This window comes from Nyctereutes procyonoides, unplaced genomic scaffold (genome assembly GCF_905146905.1).
Source record: "Nyctereutes procyonoides isolate TBG_1078 unplaced genomic scaffold, NYPRO_anot_genome, whole genome shotgun sequence".
NCBI lineage: Eukaryota > Metazoa > Chordata > Mammalia > Carnivora > Canidae > Nyctereutes > Nyctereutes procyonoides.
Genome location: NW_026575024.1, coordinates 30301048 through 30317974, shown reverse-complemented (window position 1 = coordinate 30317974; position 16927 = coordinate 30301048). Strand labels below are relative to the sequence as shown.

Below are 16927 nucleotides of genomic sequence, written 5' to 3'. Positions count from 1 at the left end.
CCAAAGGCAGGCGCCAAACCGCTGCGCCACCCAGGGATCCCCTTTTTTATTTTTTTAAAAGATTTTTAAACTTATTCATGAGAGACACACAGAAAGAGAATGAGAAGAGAAAGAGGCAGAGACACAGGCAGAGGAAGAAGCAGGCTCCATGCAGGGAGCTCAATGCAGGACTCGATCCTGGGACTCCAGGATCACTCCTGGGCCAAGGCAGGTGCTAACCCACTGAGCCACCCAGGGATCCCCTCTCCTTCCTTTTTAAATGCTGGCCACAAGCAACACAGTTTTAGCAGAATCTGAGACTTGTTCACTAAAAGAAATGATGGATATTGTCATATCATGATATGGATACCTCAGATTATTGTTTATACATAATGCTACTTAAGTAGCATTTATTTGTTACTGAAACAAACATTTGTCATAGGGCTTTAATGTCCTTTTATTTTTGATCAAGTATCGACCCCAAGCAATGCCCAGAGAGTGAATGCTGTGCTGCCAACTCTAGCTTAAGGCAGAGTCTTTGCTGGGCCAAAGATTTCTGCACCCTCAAGCCATCATGGCCTGCATAATTGGGGTGAACATAGAAGGTGTTGCTCTGACTACTGCTAGGCTGTTGCTCCAACCCAGACGATTATTTTGGAGAGAGGAGGAGTTCTGACCACTCTTACTCACCTTTCCTAGGGGCAGAAATCATAGGCCTATGCTAACATCCAATCATAACGCTAATCTCTTTCAGAAAACTGAAGAGAAGGATCATTCGTTCCAATGAACAGCAGCAGTGTAAAACGCAAGCTAAAGTTCTGAACACAAGGAGCTTGTAGCAGGAAAGTTGCAAATGCAACACCACTGCTTCCTTTGCTGTAACAAGCAGCTTATCATCTGGGAAAGAGACATGTGGTTCTGGGCGTATCATCCTTGAGAGATAACAGAGGCAGTCTGTTGTTTCCATCTGCTTCCCAGGAGAAAGAAAAAGTTGTTACATGGTGAGACTGCAGATTCCCTGGCCTCAAGGACCTCCTAAAAACTACCTCTCATTCATACATTCATCCATTTGTTTAATATATTTTGGGTGCCTGCTACATGCCAGGTGCTATGTTTAATTGTAGAAAATAAGAGACACAATGTGAATCCTTCTGGAGGTCCTAGCTTGATGGGAAAAAGAAACATGAAACTAAATAACACACAAATAAACATATGTAATGGCGGGAAGGTAGAGAAAACTGATTTAAAAAAATTTAACAGCTATATCTGCTTCTTAATGGGTATATACAATTCATGTCTGGAAAGATATATCTTTCTATGGGCCCCTTTAAGCCTACAAACATTAGTGGGGAAGGGATTCTTGCTTGAGAATTTAATCATATCCTGTAAAAGTCTGTAAGTTCAAAGCAGAATTGAAAATGTGCTTTGAGTTGCTTCAGATGGGAGACCCAGAACAGTCTTTTTCTTTCTCCTTTTTAAGTGGGCACAAGTATGTCATCAATAGGCAGGCCTGAAGTCAAGCTGGGTGGGGGATGAGGCCCTACACTGCTCAGTATGAACAGGACAGGGGAATGAACACGAATGAAACAAGGCTGCTGAGCACAAACAGCACAGAAAGAAGCATGAGAAGGTACCACTTAATGGATGCGCAGTTTCTGCTTCGCATGATAAAACATGCTGGAAACAGGCTGTTGTGAATATACTTAATGCCACTAAATTGTACATTTAAAAGTGGTTAAAATGGTCAATTTTATGTTATATATATATTATATAATAAAAAAGAAGACAGACAATTTTTAATAAACAGAAGGAAGGCAACAGCCTGAAAGTTGATGGGATGCTTAGGCTCCAGGAGGAGCTAGGAGTAAGAAGACCCCTTTAGGGGGAATGATCTAGACACTCAGAAAACAGGAATGTCTAACAATCAATCAAGTTTTTTGCTCTTTGTTGTTTAAGATAATTCTCCTCTATCCTCTTAAACTTTAGTAAAAGTTTGCTACACCCAAATGCATGATTTGAAGGTGCATCAAAGGAAAGAACAGGTATTCTGAGTCTGGACAGACACAGCACCCACGAGAGAAGAGAGGAGCTACATATCTTGAGACCCAAATGAGTCTGACAATACCACAGAACCGGAGAAGATGAGAATTGATGGCTCGGATACACATATGATGTGCCAAGGCAGTGCTGAGTGTCCTACAATGGGTTGGATGAGGGCTCAGGCAACTGCCATTCCAACACTAAGGGATGCACCAAATCCATGCAGCGGAGGACTGGAACAATCAAGAGGGTAGAGGTCTGAGTCACACAGAGCCTCATGAACTTCATAGTCTGCAGGCTCTCTTAGGCCAAGCTGAACTGAGTCCAGTGGGGCCTCAGCCCAGAGTTTCCACCTCATGGAAAAATAAGACATTTTCAGGAAGTCATTTTTCTTTTCCAATGCTTTCTGAGATCTGCCATGTTAAAAGGATTAAGGCGTGGAGGGATGGGTGAAATAGATAAAGGGAAGTAAAAGGTACTCCAGATATAAAATATGTAAGTCAATGGAGATGCAAAGTACAGCATGGGGAATACACCCAATAATATTGTTAACAATGTGTATGGTGACAGATGGTGACTACACTTGTGGGGACCAATGCATAATGTACAGAATTGCTGAATCACTCTGCTGTACACCTGAAACTAATATAACATTGTGTATCAATTATATTTCAATAATATTTTTAAACTTTTTTTTTTAAGGAGGCTCCATGCCTAGTGTGGAGCCCAAGGTGGGGCTTGAACTCACTACCCTGAGATCAAGATCTGAACTGAGATCAAGAGTTGGGTTCTTAGGACACCTGGGTGGCTCAGCTGGCTCAGTGTCTGCCTTCAGCTCAGGTGATGATCTCAGGGTCCTGGGATTGAGCCCCAAATTGGTCTCTCTGCTCAGCAAGGAGTCTGCTTCTCCTTCTCACTCTCCCTCTGTGCCCTCTCTCTCAAATAAATAAATAAAATCTTAAAAAAAATACAAGTTCATATTTGTTTATATTTGTGTAAAGAGATACGTAGAAAACCTAGAAAACTATTATCCTTGAGGCAGTGGGAGGAACACAGTGAATGGGGATAGAGGTGGGAGCAAGTTTTTTCAATAAAAACTTTATCTTTTTAATTTTTTAAAGATTTATTTATTCATTTATTTATTCATAAGAGACACACAGAGAGAATCAGAGACATAGGCAGGGGGAGAAGCAGGCTCCCTGCAGAAAGCCGAATGTGGGACTCAATCCCAGGATCTGGGATCACACCCTGAGCCAAAGGCTGACACTCAACTACTGAGCCACCCAGGCGTCCCTATCATTTTGATTTCTAAACCATGTTACCTGTTTGAAAAATAAAATTTAATTAAAAAATAAAATAATAGGGGATCCTTGGGTGGCTCAGTGGTTTAGCGCCTGCCTTTGGCCCGGGGCGCGATCCTGGAGTCTCGGGATCGAGTCCCACGTCGGGCTCCCTACGTGGAGCCTGCTTCTCCCTCTGCCTGTGTCTCTGCCTCTCTCTATGTCTGTCATGAATGGATAAATAAAAATCTTGAAAAAATAAAATAAATAAGATAAAATAATAAACGGGGCACCTGTGCACTTCAGTCAGTTAAGTGTCTGCCTTTAGCTCGGGTCATGATCCCAGGGTCCTGGGATTGAACTCCAGGTCTGGAGTTCAATCCTCCCTGCTCAGAGGGGCCGTCTGCTTCTCCCTCTCCTTCCCCCTGCTTTGTGTTCTTTCTCTCTCTCTCTCTCTGTCTCAAATAAATAAACTCTTCAAAATAAAATAAAACAGTTTAAAAAGTCAAGGCTGGCCCAGGTGGGTTCTCTGGTAATTCTACCAAATATTTAAGGAAGAAGATATACTGTTTCTCTAAAATCTCTTCCAGAAGACAGAAGCAGAGGGAATATTTTCTAACTCATTCTATGAGGCAAGTATCACACCAATACAAAAACCAGATGATATAAGAAAGTTACAGACCAATATCGGTCATGAACATAGATGTAAAAGTCCTCAACAAATATTAGCAATAAAATCCAACAATGTATAAAAAGAATTATACACTATAACTGACGAAATATGGTCTATCCCAGGTATGCAAGACTGGTTCAACATTTGAAAAAGTTAATATAATCCATTATATCAACAGACTAAAGAAGAAAGATCATATGATCATAAAAGTAGATGCAGAAAAGATATTTGACAAAATCCAACACCTATTCATGGTAAAAACTCAGCAAACTAGGGATAGAAGAGAACTTCGACTTAATACAGACTATCTACAAAAATCTGCAGTCAACATCAGTCAATAGCAAGAGACTAGAAGCTTCCCCACTAAGATCAGGAACAAGAAAAGGAGGTCCCATCTCACCCCTCCTTTTCAACACTGCACTGAAAGTGCTACTAATTCAGTAAGAAAAGGAAATAAAAGCTAAATACACTCGGAAGGAAGAAATAAAACTTTATTTGTTCACAGATGACACGATTGCCCATGTAGAAAATACGAAAGATTCAGAAGAAAAACTGTTGGATGAATAAATTATCATAGCAAGGTTGCAGGATATAAAATTAATATTTAAAGGTCACTTTCCTCTATATCAAAAATGAACAAATGGAATTGAAATGAAAATATATTGTCATTTACACAGGTATCATTAACACCCCCAAAATGAAATTTAAGTACAAATATAACAAAATATGCACAAGATTTATATGCAGAAAACCACAAAACCCTGATGAAAGAAATCAAAAGAGAACAAAATAAGTGGAGATATTATTCCCCGTTCACAGATCAGAAGACTCAAAATTGTCAAAATGTCAGTTCTTCCCAACTTGATATATTTGGTCTACAGATTTAATGTGATCCCAATCAAATTCCCAACAAGATGCTTTGTGGATTTGACAAACTGATTCTAAAGTATATATGTAGAGGCAAAAGATCCAGAATAGCCAACTCATTATTGAAGAACAAAGAGGACTGATACTACCTGCCTTTAAAACTTACCACTATAGGGGGGCACCTGGGTGGTTCAGCAGTTGAGCATCTGCCTTCAGCCCAGGGCATGATCCCAAAGTCCTGGGATCGAGTTCCACATCGGGGTCCCTGCATGGAGCCTGCTTCTCCCTCTGCCTGTGTCTGTTCTCTCTCTCTCTCTCTGTGTATGTCTCTCATGAATAAATAATCTTTAAAAAGAAAAGAAAAATTGGCAGAAAGGTTTCAGACCAGACAAGCTTGAGCCCTTCAAACAAAGCCAGAGGAGCCTGTTCTTGTGAGAACATGGGCACCCCACCAGGACCACTAACCTGGAATGAAGGAAAGGGTAGCCCAAGAGAGCCAACTGTATAGAGCACTGGTGTCCCACTAGGATCTGTGGAACATTTCCAGTGGCACGACTTGCCACACACAGAGTAAGGTCCCTTTAGGTCTTCAAAGTCAGAGGGTGATTTGTGGCACCCTTTGATGGAGAAGGTAGCCTTGTCCCAATGGTAATGGTGTAAAACACAACATGGCTGATGGTGTTGGCTGCAGACTCGAGAAAACAAAACCTCGATCATAGGTGCTGCCTCCTGAGTGGGTGTGAATGGGTCCTTTTTGGGTGCCAAATGGCACCGGATACTTGGGAAGCATGATGGGGCACAAACCTAAATCCTGACCACCTAGGAGGCTAGTTTTTCCTATCCAAGAAAGCCATGCTTCACAGGTAACATTCAGATCATGAAAACTGTTGTTGATGGAGGTTTTTTCCAATGGAATAATTTTAAAACACCACTAGGAGCTGCTGATTAATGACTCTTAATAGGAGTTTGGTGCCCCATGCACATCCCTTTGGGTTCGACCACTGTGCAGCGAGGCCCAGCTCCACACTGCCTTTTTCTGGAGGCAGAAAGAGCCAGGGAATTTGCCCTAGGACCAACTCACAACCACTGACTGAAGGGAATGGCAGACAAACATCCACAGCCCCTCACCCTTCCAATGTTCATTCAGAGCCGACTACTGTAATATAGGTCCCTAGAGGTACAAAGCTCCCTACCTATCCTTGATAATCCAAGTATCCTTGATACTTGTATGGGCTGCCTCCCCTTCCAGTGCTTCCTGGGATCACCTCCCATGTAAAACACTTGTATTTAATCCTTATCTCAGGCTCTGCTTCTCGGAGATCCATGTCAACCCACCACATTTTGGTAGAGAAAACAAGTACTCCTACCCAAAGGAGGCACAGGAGACAAGAGTGATGTGAGGCACAAGAGGTCTCCGCTTCTTGGAGGGCATCTCTGACCATAAAGGCTCAGATATCCAACTCAGAGAGGCAAGTACTCATTGAAGCAAATATGCATTAGCCAAACTTACAGAAACAGAGAGTGAAATCAAACAATTGGTGCTTTTACTTCAAAATAAGAATGAACCTCACTCTGGCCAGATCTCTTGCACCCACCTGATGGTACCTTCTCTCCCTGCAGACGAGGGAAACCTATGATTATCTCAAGGCTGCCTGGTTGGCAAGGGCTGGGCCCAAAATGAGTTACAGAATCTCCCTGCTGGGGCAGCCCCAGTGGCCCAGCAGTTTAGCACCGCCTTCAGCCCAGGGCGTGATCCTGGGGACCCGGGATCGAGTCCCACATCGGGCTCCCTGAGTGGGGCCTGCTTCTCCCTTTGCCTGTGTCTCTGCCTCTGTCTCTCTCATGAATAAACAAAATCTTAAAAAAAAAAAAAAAAGAATCCCCCTGCTGAATGAATGACACATTTGTGAACTGTGATGGGGCTGGACACCAAGCAGGCCTTCACTGACAAAATCTTTGGTAATGCTACCTAAGTGGGTGTAAAGGCAGCAGCCAGATCCCCCACCCTGGGAGTCTGTGATTCCTTTTGCACTGCAACAACTGTGGATTTGGAAAGAGAAAGTGGGCTGAGTTCCACTCCTCATGCTCCAACACTAGCAACTGGTGGACTGTTTTGGGGGCTGGCTGCTGGAGATGGGAGAAACTGGGGTCAAGGACAGGTGAGGCTGGCCCACTGCAGCAGTCTGAATGAGTCAGATGGCAACTCCAGGGACAGGATGTTCTGGGATTCCTCCCCACTACCCCTTGCCCATCCCCCCCTTCTCTCTGCCAACTTGAGCCATCTACCTGTCCTGGGTGTGGTACCACACGAGAGCTGGGAGCAGGCTGGGAAGGAGGCCAATGCCAAGCTTCACCTGGCTGTGTGTCCATCCATCCCTGTCCTCCTTCCTTGCCCCTTCAGAAGTCCCATCCCAGTGAGGAGTCAGCGGGGCCATGCAGCACTGAATTCCTTCTCCAGACCCTGGACAAACTGGTCATTGAGGAAGAGCAGTTGACCATGGGGCAGGAAGCGGGCAAGGATGCCCTCAATGCGATCCGCCCGAAGCAGGAGGTTAGCGCTTGGGGTCAGCAGCCGAAGGTGGTCGAGGAGGAGGCGTACCAGGAGCCGGAGTGTGCCCTCAGCCAGCAGTAGGTTCTCATGGGCATCTAGCACCAAGGCGAAGCCTAATGAGAGCACACCCAGCCACACCACTGTCCGCACCTCCTGGAAAGGGTCCCCTGCTGCCAGACGGAAGGCCCCAACCGGGGCCTCATGCAGGGGCACTGGCTCATCTGAGGACTGAGGCTGCAGGTCCATGGGGGTCCGGCCAGATGCCTGCTGCTGCAGCCGGCACATCGATTCCACCTGCCTGCAGAGAGTGAGTAGATCAGACTTCTGTCATCCTCACGGCCACCCTGAGAATTGAGAGTTGCTATTAACTCCACATCTCAGATGCAGAAACTGAGTCCTAGAGAAACTAAATGACCTGCTCAGTACCACAAAGCAGGAAGCATGAACCATGACAGGAATCCAGGCTCCTGCCTCCAGGCCCTGAATCATTTCATTCCATGTGTTCAAGATAAGGGGTCTGGGACCCCTGGGTGGCTCAGCAGTTGAGCGTCTGCCTTTGGCTCAGGGCATGATCCCAGGATCTGGAATCGAGTTCCACATCGGGTTCCTTGCAAGGAGCCTGCTTCTCCCTCTGCCTGTGTCTCTGCCTCTCTGTGTCTCTCATGAATAAATAAAATATTTAAAAAGAGAGAGAGAGAGAGAGAGAAGGCAGGTTTTGAACATAGCCCCTTGGGCCAGGAAAGGGCACCAAAAGAAAAAGATCCTGCCCCCACCAATTTCACAGAGGCCTCCTTAACATAAAGAAAAGCAAGCCACAAGAAGTAAAAGCCACACTCAACTGGGCTATCCCTCTCCACCCCTGTCCCATCCTACAACACTCTCCAAACAAAAAAGAAAGACCTTCCACTTGGCCATTTAGGATTTTGTAATCACAGTCTGATCCCTCCTGAATCACCTTCTAATTTGGGCCATGCACAGTCTGGTTTTAAAGACCTTTGGTTTTCTGTGCCACGCAGGGGCGGGGCGGGGGGGGGGAGGCCCAGAGGAAAAAAGTGATGGCAAAAGGGCTGCCCCAGAATGTTAATCTCTCTACCCCACACAAAATGCAGAGAGGCAAAGAGATTCTGGCACTTACTGGCTCCATCTGGCTCTGGGAGGGGAAGGTCCAAGGTCAGCCACCACATCTGGAACAGTGTTTTCCACACTGTTCTCTGTGGATCCCAGGCTTTCAGGAGGCTCTGGGCTCAGAGTCCCTATGTATCACATTCTCTCTCCTCCTTAGGAGTTCATAAAGCCTGCACATATACTAAAAGCCCTGAGAAATCCTGCACTGCAAAGCATGTTTAATCTGTTCCAAGGTTTGCCTGCCTACACTCAAATTCCAGTCTGCCATGTTCTAGTTGCATAACCTTGGGCTGGTTAAATCCCTGTACTTCAGTTTATTCATCTGTAAAACAGGGATAATAACTCTATTTATCTCATAGATTGTTACAAGAATTAATGAGTTCATATACATGAAATGCTCAGAACATAAACACTTAACACATATGTACAAGCTTGATAAATGCTAGTTATAAGAGTCATTATAATTATAGCAGCATTTCACAAATACTTGTGAACGAGGGACAACTCATGGAAACACTACTCAGATTTTCTCTCTGCCTCTTAGTCTGATTCTCTGTGCCTCCTCAACCCTCCCACGCACTCCCCCTCCCAAACCCATCACAATCAGGCATGCATTCAGTGAAGGCCTGCGTGTTACCTGGCCACAGCCAAAATCTGCTCCTTTCGGAGGAGCCTGTCCCTCTCAGCACCATGTGGTCGTGGGTCATTGGGTGAATTCTCAGCACCAAAGACACAGGAGTAGAGTACTCGGCAAAGGCCCATGTCCTGGGCTTGTGGAGCCCGCAAGGTGTGGATGAGGAAGGCGTAGACCATGGCTCCAGGGTGGACACTAGAGGGAAGCCAGAGACCTCGGTGAGATAAGTGTGAAAGCCCAGCAGGGTAGGCAACCATAAAACAGGTCTGGGGGCATATCTGGGGGCTGCTCTGGCTGGTTGGTCACTGGTTCTCCTCCGCCACCCAGGATGTACTCCCTGCCTCTGAATAATGGCATCTGATCAGCAGGACTTCTGTCCATAAGTCAAATAGTGAAGAAATTTCAGGCAACCCCAAACCGGGTTCTACAATACAAATGGCCAGGAATCTTTAAGAGTGTCAAAGTCACAAGAGTCCAGGGATCCTGGGTTGCTGCTCCAGAGCACTGGACACTAAGGAGACAGGGCAGCTGAACGCAGGGTGTGATGGGGTCCCTGGCCAAAAAAAGGGTAGTTTCAACATAGGCATTATCAGGACGATATACAGTTTAGGTTATAGTCTTAATCGATGTTACCTGATCCTGAATATCCTGAATATAGGACAATGTCCTTGTTTTTAGAAAATACACACTGGGGCAGCCCCGGTGGCTCAGCGGTTTAGCGCCGCCTTCAGCCCAGGGTGTGATCCTAGAGACGTGGGATCGAGTCCCACGTCAGGCTCCCTGCATGGAGCCTGCTTCTCCCTCTGACTGTGTCTCTCCCTCTCCCTCTGTCATGAAGAAAGAAAGGAAAGAAAGAAAAAGGAAAGAAAAAAAAGAAAAGAAAGAAAAGAAAAGAAAGAAAGAAAATACACACTGAAGTAACCTCTAAATACTGCAGGGTAAGTAGGTCATCAGCTTAAATTGGTCAAGCAGGAAGGTTCGCGAAGGCGCTTTGAGAACGGCTGCCAGCCGACCTGGCGCTGACCTCTGGTGACCCTCCAGCCTCACCAAGAGCGCGTCATCAACCCTCGCCACTGTGTCCCCTCCCCCCCTCACATAGACATGGTAGCGACCAAAACCTTCACGTCACTGCCTCGCGCAAGCCTGCAGCGCAGTGCATTTGGGGGATTGTAGTTCCTTGCTCCAGTCAAACACACCTAAGCGAGGCACCCTGCCCCGAGAGTGCTGTCCCTTCAGCCCCGGGGCCGCTGTCCTCCAGGCGTCGTACTCACCCTTCCTTACCTGCCCGAGGACTTCTGCTAACAGGCCGCTCCACTCGGCAGCTGGAGTGCAATGGCGGCTGCGCGGCTCCTAGGCGCCTGCGCACAGTGGTCGCGGGCGCGCGCGCCAGGTGACGCGCGTAGGGTCGGCGGGTGGGGTAGCCCCCCCCGCCCCCGTCGGGTTCTCTGTGTCGGGGAGTGGGGAGGGGTGGCGTTCTGATATCGGGACCTCCGGCGCGGAAGGCTTTGGCCCTCCCACCAGAGAGGCCTTGCTTCGAACTCCCAGAGGGGCCCACGCCGGTTATTCCCAGAGCGGGTGTGGGGGTTCCCGCTCGGAGCCGTGGACCAGCCAAGCCCCAGGCCACTGCCCCTGGCGACCGCGAGGGGGCGCAGCTGCTCGGCGTCTGAACCTTCCGGAAATCGCCGAGCGGCCGCGTTGTCGCGGGCGGGTTTCGGGCCACCGCGGCCCCTGCCACCCTCGTGAGGCTCGTGGGGCCTAAAAGTGTCTGGCCGTTTCTCGAACCGGGCAGTGTGCGTGCGAGTCGCTGGGGTGCCTCTTAAAATGCAGATTCCTGGGCTTTTTTTTTGGAAATTGTTATTTTTTTTAGGTGAAAGGTGCTTGTTTAGGCAGGGGTCCGGGGAGCTTGGGGTTGTGGATTCCTGCCGCGGATTAAGACCAGCGTTCGGGTTGGAGTAGAATGATTCAAATCCGTCCCCACCTGTCAGCAGCTGCGTGCCCCTGGCAGGTAGGTCACTTCGCTGGGCCCCAGTGAGGCCCCACAGGGTTTACAGGCTGACCACTTCTAACTTTCATATTCCCACTCCCACTTCTCGCGAGGTGACACGGCTTTGAGGGAGGCTATCAGAGGTATAGTGAAGAGACTTCCTCCTTTTTTTTTTTTTTTTTTTGTTTTAAGATTTTATTTATTCATGAGAGAGACAGGCAGAGACACAGGCAGAGGGAGAAGCAGGCTCCCTGCAGGGAGCCCGACGTGAGACTCGATCCCGGGTCTCCAGGATCACGCCCCGGGCTGCAGGCGGCACTAAACCGCTGAGCCACCCGGGCTGCCCGAAGAGACTTATTTCAAAATGAAAGGGGTACTGCCAGGCACCAGCCCCCAGAGCCAAGCAGTGGGGTAAAGCTGCAACTAGAGGCTCCTCCTAGGTGTGTGGGGCCCTGCAAGAACTGTCCTGAGCCTCACTGCCTCCCTGAGCATCCCCACACGTGCATGTATATGCTCACCTGTTGGCATGTGAACCACTCAAGACACCCATGTTCTTTGCCTCAGAGCCTCCACACTGGCTGTTCTCTCAGCCTGGAATGCCCTTTCCTCCCCTTTTTTTGCCCTTCAAAATGTGCTCAGACCAAAACTTAGGGGAAACCTTCCCTGGACTGCCCATTAGCATTCAGTTGCCCCCTTTGCATTGTGGGCCTGCCCAGGCTGCAGCACTCATCCTCCCTCCCCAGGGCCATGTATAAAACAGACCTGGAGCCAACAAGAACAGACTCCTTGGTGACTGAAGAAATGAAGGGCAGGGCAGCTCAGGCAAGGACCCTCCGAGGGCAGGGCATGTACTCTGGGCCCCTCTGGCCATAGGATGTGAGCAGGGGGGCACTGAAGGAAGTCTAGAGGAGGTAGCTGGGGGGCTGGCCAGGGCAGGTGGGCATTTTGACCAAAGGTACAACACATAATATTATATTTGTAGATGGAGAGGCAGGCCCAGAGGCGGTGTGGGGACTCAGTCACAAGGCTGGGGGTCATGTTGGCTCAGTTCCTGGTTCCTGGTCCCTATCACTCTGGGCCAGAACCCATGTCTGCTGGCTGATTACAAACTGATTATAGCAGAGAGCCGGCAGAGGGCTCTGGTTGCTGGGGGCCACCTGGCATCTGGAAGACAGCATTCCAGCCTCTGTCCATTCCTTAGGCAGTGAATCCACTCCAAGTCCCAGGCCACCAAGGGGCTGGCTGGCCGGCCCTGTGCGAGGTATGTGAAGGAGGCAGCAGTGAGAAGCTAGCCTGAGCCACTTCCATGGAAGGCTGTGGAAGACTCAGGTTGGGTGTCCTGATAAAAAGCAGAGTTGAGTCAGGTGCCGTTCCCGAATTTTTACAGCCTTCAGCCAACCTGTGCCTTCAGATCAAAAGCCCTATGCTGAGGACAGCGAGGCAGGAAGGAGCCTGGGTCCCCCTAGATGCTGCAGAGCCTTGTGGGAAGAGCACACATGTTGATCTTGCTCAACAGCTGTGTGGAGTTGCTGTCATATACAGTCTAATTCATTCCTAATTGAGGCAGCGTGTGGAGTGGTCAGGATGTTGCCTGGCACATGGTAGGCACTCAGTAAGTCAATAAGTGTTGACAACCCTTAATACAGAGGCAGTATAGGAGAAGGTGTCAGAGAGGTGTTGGTCAGCACTGGAAAGCAAATGGGGCCTTCTCGACGGATGGGAGTCAGGCAGAGGGACGGACAGGCTGAACCTCCTGGTACTTCTTGGAGTTATAAGACCTGCCCTGAAGACAAAATGGAACAGTCTGAGTGTGCTGAGTGGGGATGTTGCATGTTGCATGCTCTTGTGTATGAGGCTTTCATAGCAGTTACCTTAGAGATTGCAGCCGAGCCAGGCATACAATAGGTATGGGTTTATGGGATATGAACAGAAGGAGAGAGAGAGTGAGGTAGAAACAGAAACTGAGGAGAGAAGGGGGAAAAAGTAAAATGAAAGCACTACAAAAAAATTAGAGGAGCTTCAAGGAAGCAGGTGGCTGGATTTAAGGCCTGGCCCACCTGTCTAGAAATGGCTGGGGAACCACACCTTCCTGTCTGTCATTTCTCCTCCCCTCCCTCTGGCTGTGGGCAGAGGTGCTCATCACCCCACTCCCCAGCCCTGTTCTTCTCAGTGGTCCTCTGAATTGGGGGGGCAGGGGTGCCTACAAGCTTCTTGCATTGGCCCCTTCCCTATACTCCCACCCTCCACTGCTGTCTGCCCATGTCAGGGTGAGGCCAACCCCACAGTGGCAGGCAGCCTGGTTCCTGCCTTTTCCGATACCCCTTGGTGCCCACCACTATGATGTGTGCACAGTGACATACTGATTCAATTTGGAAAACAGGTTCCATTCCCCACCTACCCAAGCCACAGCAGGGTCCTTATTCGCTGGTGGGCAGCCTGGCTTGGGAAGCTGCGCTGCTTCTCCTGGACATTAGGACCAACCCCTGGGTCCTACTTACACACTTTCCTCGGAGACAGCCCCATGGGGTCTTGACAGCTAGAAACCCTTATTAGTGATCTTTACAGATCCTGAGTCCTCAGGCCAGACTAGTTGAGCGACCACCTACTTCTGGATGTGGGGAGGGCTGTTGGATGGAATCTGCTAGTCCCAGGCAGTGGATTTTTTGAATCACTCCCGGTTTACAATGTCTAGCTGTTTCTTGAAGAGTAGAGCAGCAAACTAAGAAGGGAACTGGTTTTTTGAGAATCCAGATGAGCTGAGATTAAATAGATAAGGTTGCCTTAGAATAAAGGGGACCAAAGTCAGACAAGCCTTGTCATTGTGTCCTCTTCCTCCTCCCTAGGCCACCTCAGAGATGGCATTGCCCTGTGCAAGCAGTCTCCCACTGGCCACACCAATAGCCTCCTCCTCTGTCTCTGCCACATCTTCCTAACTGCTGCCTGGACTGGTGCAGTAGACCACCAGCCTACACATAGCTTCTGGGCTTTTCTCTTACAACCCATCACCCAGGGGCTTGCCCATGCACAGAAAGGAAGGAAACTCTCAGCCTGGAGCCTTTCTTTTAATTGTCTTCAGGCCCATCCCTTCTATCTGTCTGATCTTGCAATCCTCACACTGGCCCTAAGTCATAACAGCTATAGCAGACTCTTGTATGGCACTTGCTGTAGATAGTCTTTGTTCTGAGTGCTGTACATACACTCACTTATTTGATCCAACCCACAACTCTTTGAAGGAGGGGCTTTACAATCCCCATTTTACAGATGCAGCAATTAAGACACAGTGAGATCAAGTAACTTTCCTGATGTGACACATGTGCTAAGGGAGGTATGCACATCAATAGATTTCAGCCTGCTCTCTCCCCTCCCCTGCGTGTTCCCTTCTTCGCTGTCCCCTGATAGTCACCCCAGGGGCTGACTCAGCCCCTGCTCCTGGCTCCAGAAGGTGATAAGCCTCCTCCAACCCCAGCCTTGCTTACCTTCTACAACCCAACCCTAGGAGCTCCATCCCACTCTTGGGGAGCCCCAGGCCCCATGGAAGTAGTCTTGGCTGGGCTCCAGGGGGATGGGGCCATGTGTGATTCGTCCTTTCAAACAGTGGAGCTTCCTGCAGGGCTGACAGCCAGGAGGCCCCACGAGGCAGCTCAAGCCCAGCCACGTGAGGCTCCCTCCCCTCCTGCTGCCCCAGCCCTGCTGACTCAGAGCCTGGCTGCCACTGCAGGCGCACCACCCCCTCCCAGGGGTGTGTGCTGATGCAGGCGAGGTGGGGCAGAGGCAGCCCTAGCAGCATACTGCCTGGCACCCACACAAATTCCTGTGTGGGTTGGGTGGGAATACTTCTTACCTTCTGTCCCATAACCAGCTGTCTTCTTTGAACAATTGATTGTGAACAAGTCTACATCCTGCAGCGTTCTCTCAAGGCATGACTTTCCTGGCTGTAGAACGGCAACTTCACCATTACTCAACTTCCCTCTCCTGATTGTTTCCAGATTCCACGAGGCTGTGGACCTCCTTGTCTAAATATCCCTCCTTTCTGTACCAACAGTTTTATTGTCACTGGAAAATGGGTCCTATGTGTTCAATTCCAAGGATGAAGACCTGGTAAATATCCCAAGTTTTCTAGGTGGCTGTGAGCTGTTGTCAGTGGACAGACTCAAGCCAATAACATACAGCCAATTAACTACAAAGAGTCACTTTAACTTTTTAAAGAATCTGACCTGAGGAGAAAATTAAGACCATTACTTCAATATAGGAGAGTTGGGAAAACTCTGGGAAAAACAAGCTGGGTTTATAATGCTTGAAACCTTGCTGCTGCTATGCCACAACGTGTAGGTTCAGCACTTCACAGAGCCCTTTGTTCTAAACAACAATCACATTTCCTGGCTAAGAGAGAGAAATTAAAATTCACCAATTTTTTAAAGGCTTTATTTCTTTATTTATTCATGAGAGAGAGAGGCAGAGACCTAGGCAGAGGGAGAAGCGGGCTCCCTGCAAGGATCCCAATGCAGGACTCGATCCCGGACCTCGGGATCACACTCTGAGCCAAAGGCAGATACCCAAGCACTGAGCCACCCAGATGTCCCAAAATTCACCAATTTTGAAGAGTATATGGAGCACCAGAACTCTCAGACTCTGCTCGTGGGAAGGTAATATTATAGCAACCATGTGGAAAACACTAAAGCTGCACGGAACGCATCTCGACCCAGCAATTCCACTCCTGAGTATATTCCCAATACCATTTGAGATCACCCCAAAGAATCTAGTGAGGGCAGAATGAAAATGTTCCATATCCTGGTGGTGGCGATGGTGGTTACACAACTGCATCCATTTGTCACAACTCAGAACTGAACCAGATGCTCAAATGGGTGAATTCTACTGCATATAAATTGTATCTTAATTTTTTAATTGAAAACTGGAAGAAAAAAATATAAAATGAATAATTCAATTTAGGAGTGTATTCATATGATGAAATACTATACAACAATGAAAAGAACAAAGCACTGCAAAGGAAAGATAAACGAATCTCAAAATCTGAAAGAAGCCAGACATAAAACTATGAACTGTAGGATTTTGTGTATACAAAGCTCAAGAATAGGAGAAACGAATCTACCATGATAGAGGTGAGAATACTGGGGGACCCTTGGAGTGAGGGAACACAAGAGACCCCTGTGGGATTCTAGAAAGGTCTTGTATCTTGAGCTGTGTGGTATGCTCAAGGGGGTCTCAAGGGATCATTGGGTCTATGCTCTATGCTTAAACATGTGTGCCCTTGAGGAAATGTTGATTATTCTTTAATTTAAAAAGAAAACATTTTTAAAAATTGATATTGCAAGTGACCCAGTGAGGGACACCTGGGTGGCTCAGTGGTTGAGCATCTGCCTTTGGCTCAGGGCGTGATCCCGGGATCCTGGGATTGAGTCCCACATCGGGCTCCTCATGGGGAGCCTGCTTCTCTATCTGCCTATGTCTCCATCTCTCTCTTTTCTCTCAAGAATAAATAAAATCTTTAAAAAAAAAAAAAACAAAAAACAAGTGACCCAGTGAGCAATTCAGATGTCCAGATCTCACCAGAGCCCACTGACTTGGCCAGTCCTGGCCCCATGAAGCTCTTTAACCATGGAAGCAGACTGCACCCAGGCTGGAATTCCTGCCCCGCCCTGGCTCAAGCAAAACAACCTTTAAAACTGGCCAACAGCCCAGGATTTTAAACCACTTCCTTGCCTGATCTGCTCCCCTTTATGAGCATCCAGGAAGAAAGTTACGGCTCTTGCTGGGGAGGAGGAGGGATTGGAACTCC

General features: G+C 48.1%; 1 protein-coding gene across 5 annotated transcripts in view; it reads right to left on the bottom strand.

The window, feature by feature from the left end:
- Positions 1-10959, bottom strand: part of AP5S1 (adaptor related protein complex 5 subunit sigma 1) — a 32740-nt gene extending 21781 nt beyond the window's left edge. For 3 of the 5 annotated variants that reach the window (XR_008667007.1, XR_008667011.1, XR_008667012.1), the window contains exons 1-3: positions 10431-10957; positions 9153-9344; positions 7126-7688 (exon numbers count right to left, since the gene is read on the bottom strand). Coding sequence is in view for 1 of the 5 variants with exons in the window: in XM_055345446.1 (XP_055201421.1) it covers positions 7262-7688; positions 9153-9328 (603 nt within the window). In the remaining 4 variants the exon portion in view is untranslated. Of the gene's footprint in view, positions 1-4437; positions 7689-9152; positions 9345-10420 lie in introns of those variants that run through there. The other 2 variants (XR_008667010.1, XM_055345446.1) reach the window with 2 other exon arrangements.
- Between the last annotated feature and the right edge of the window lie 5968 nt (positions 10960-16927).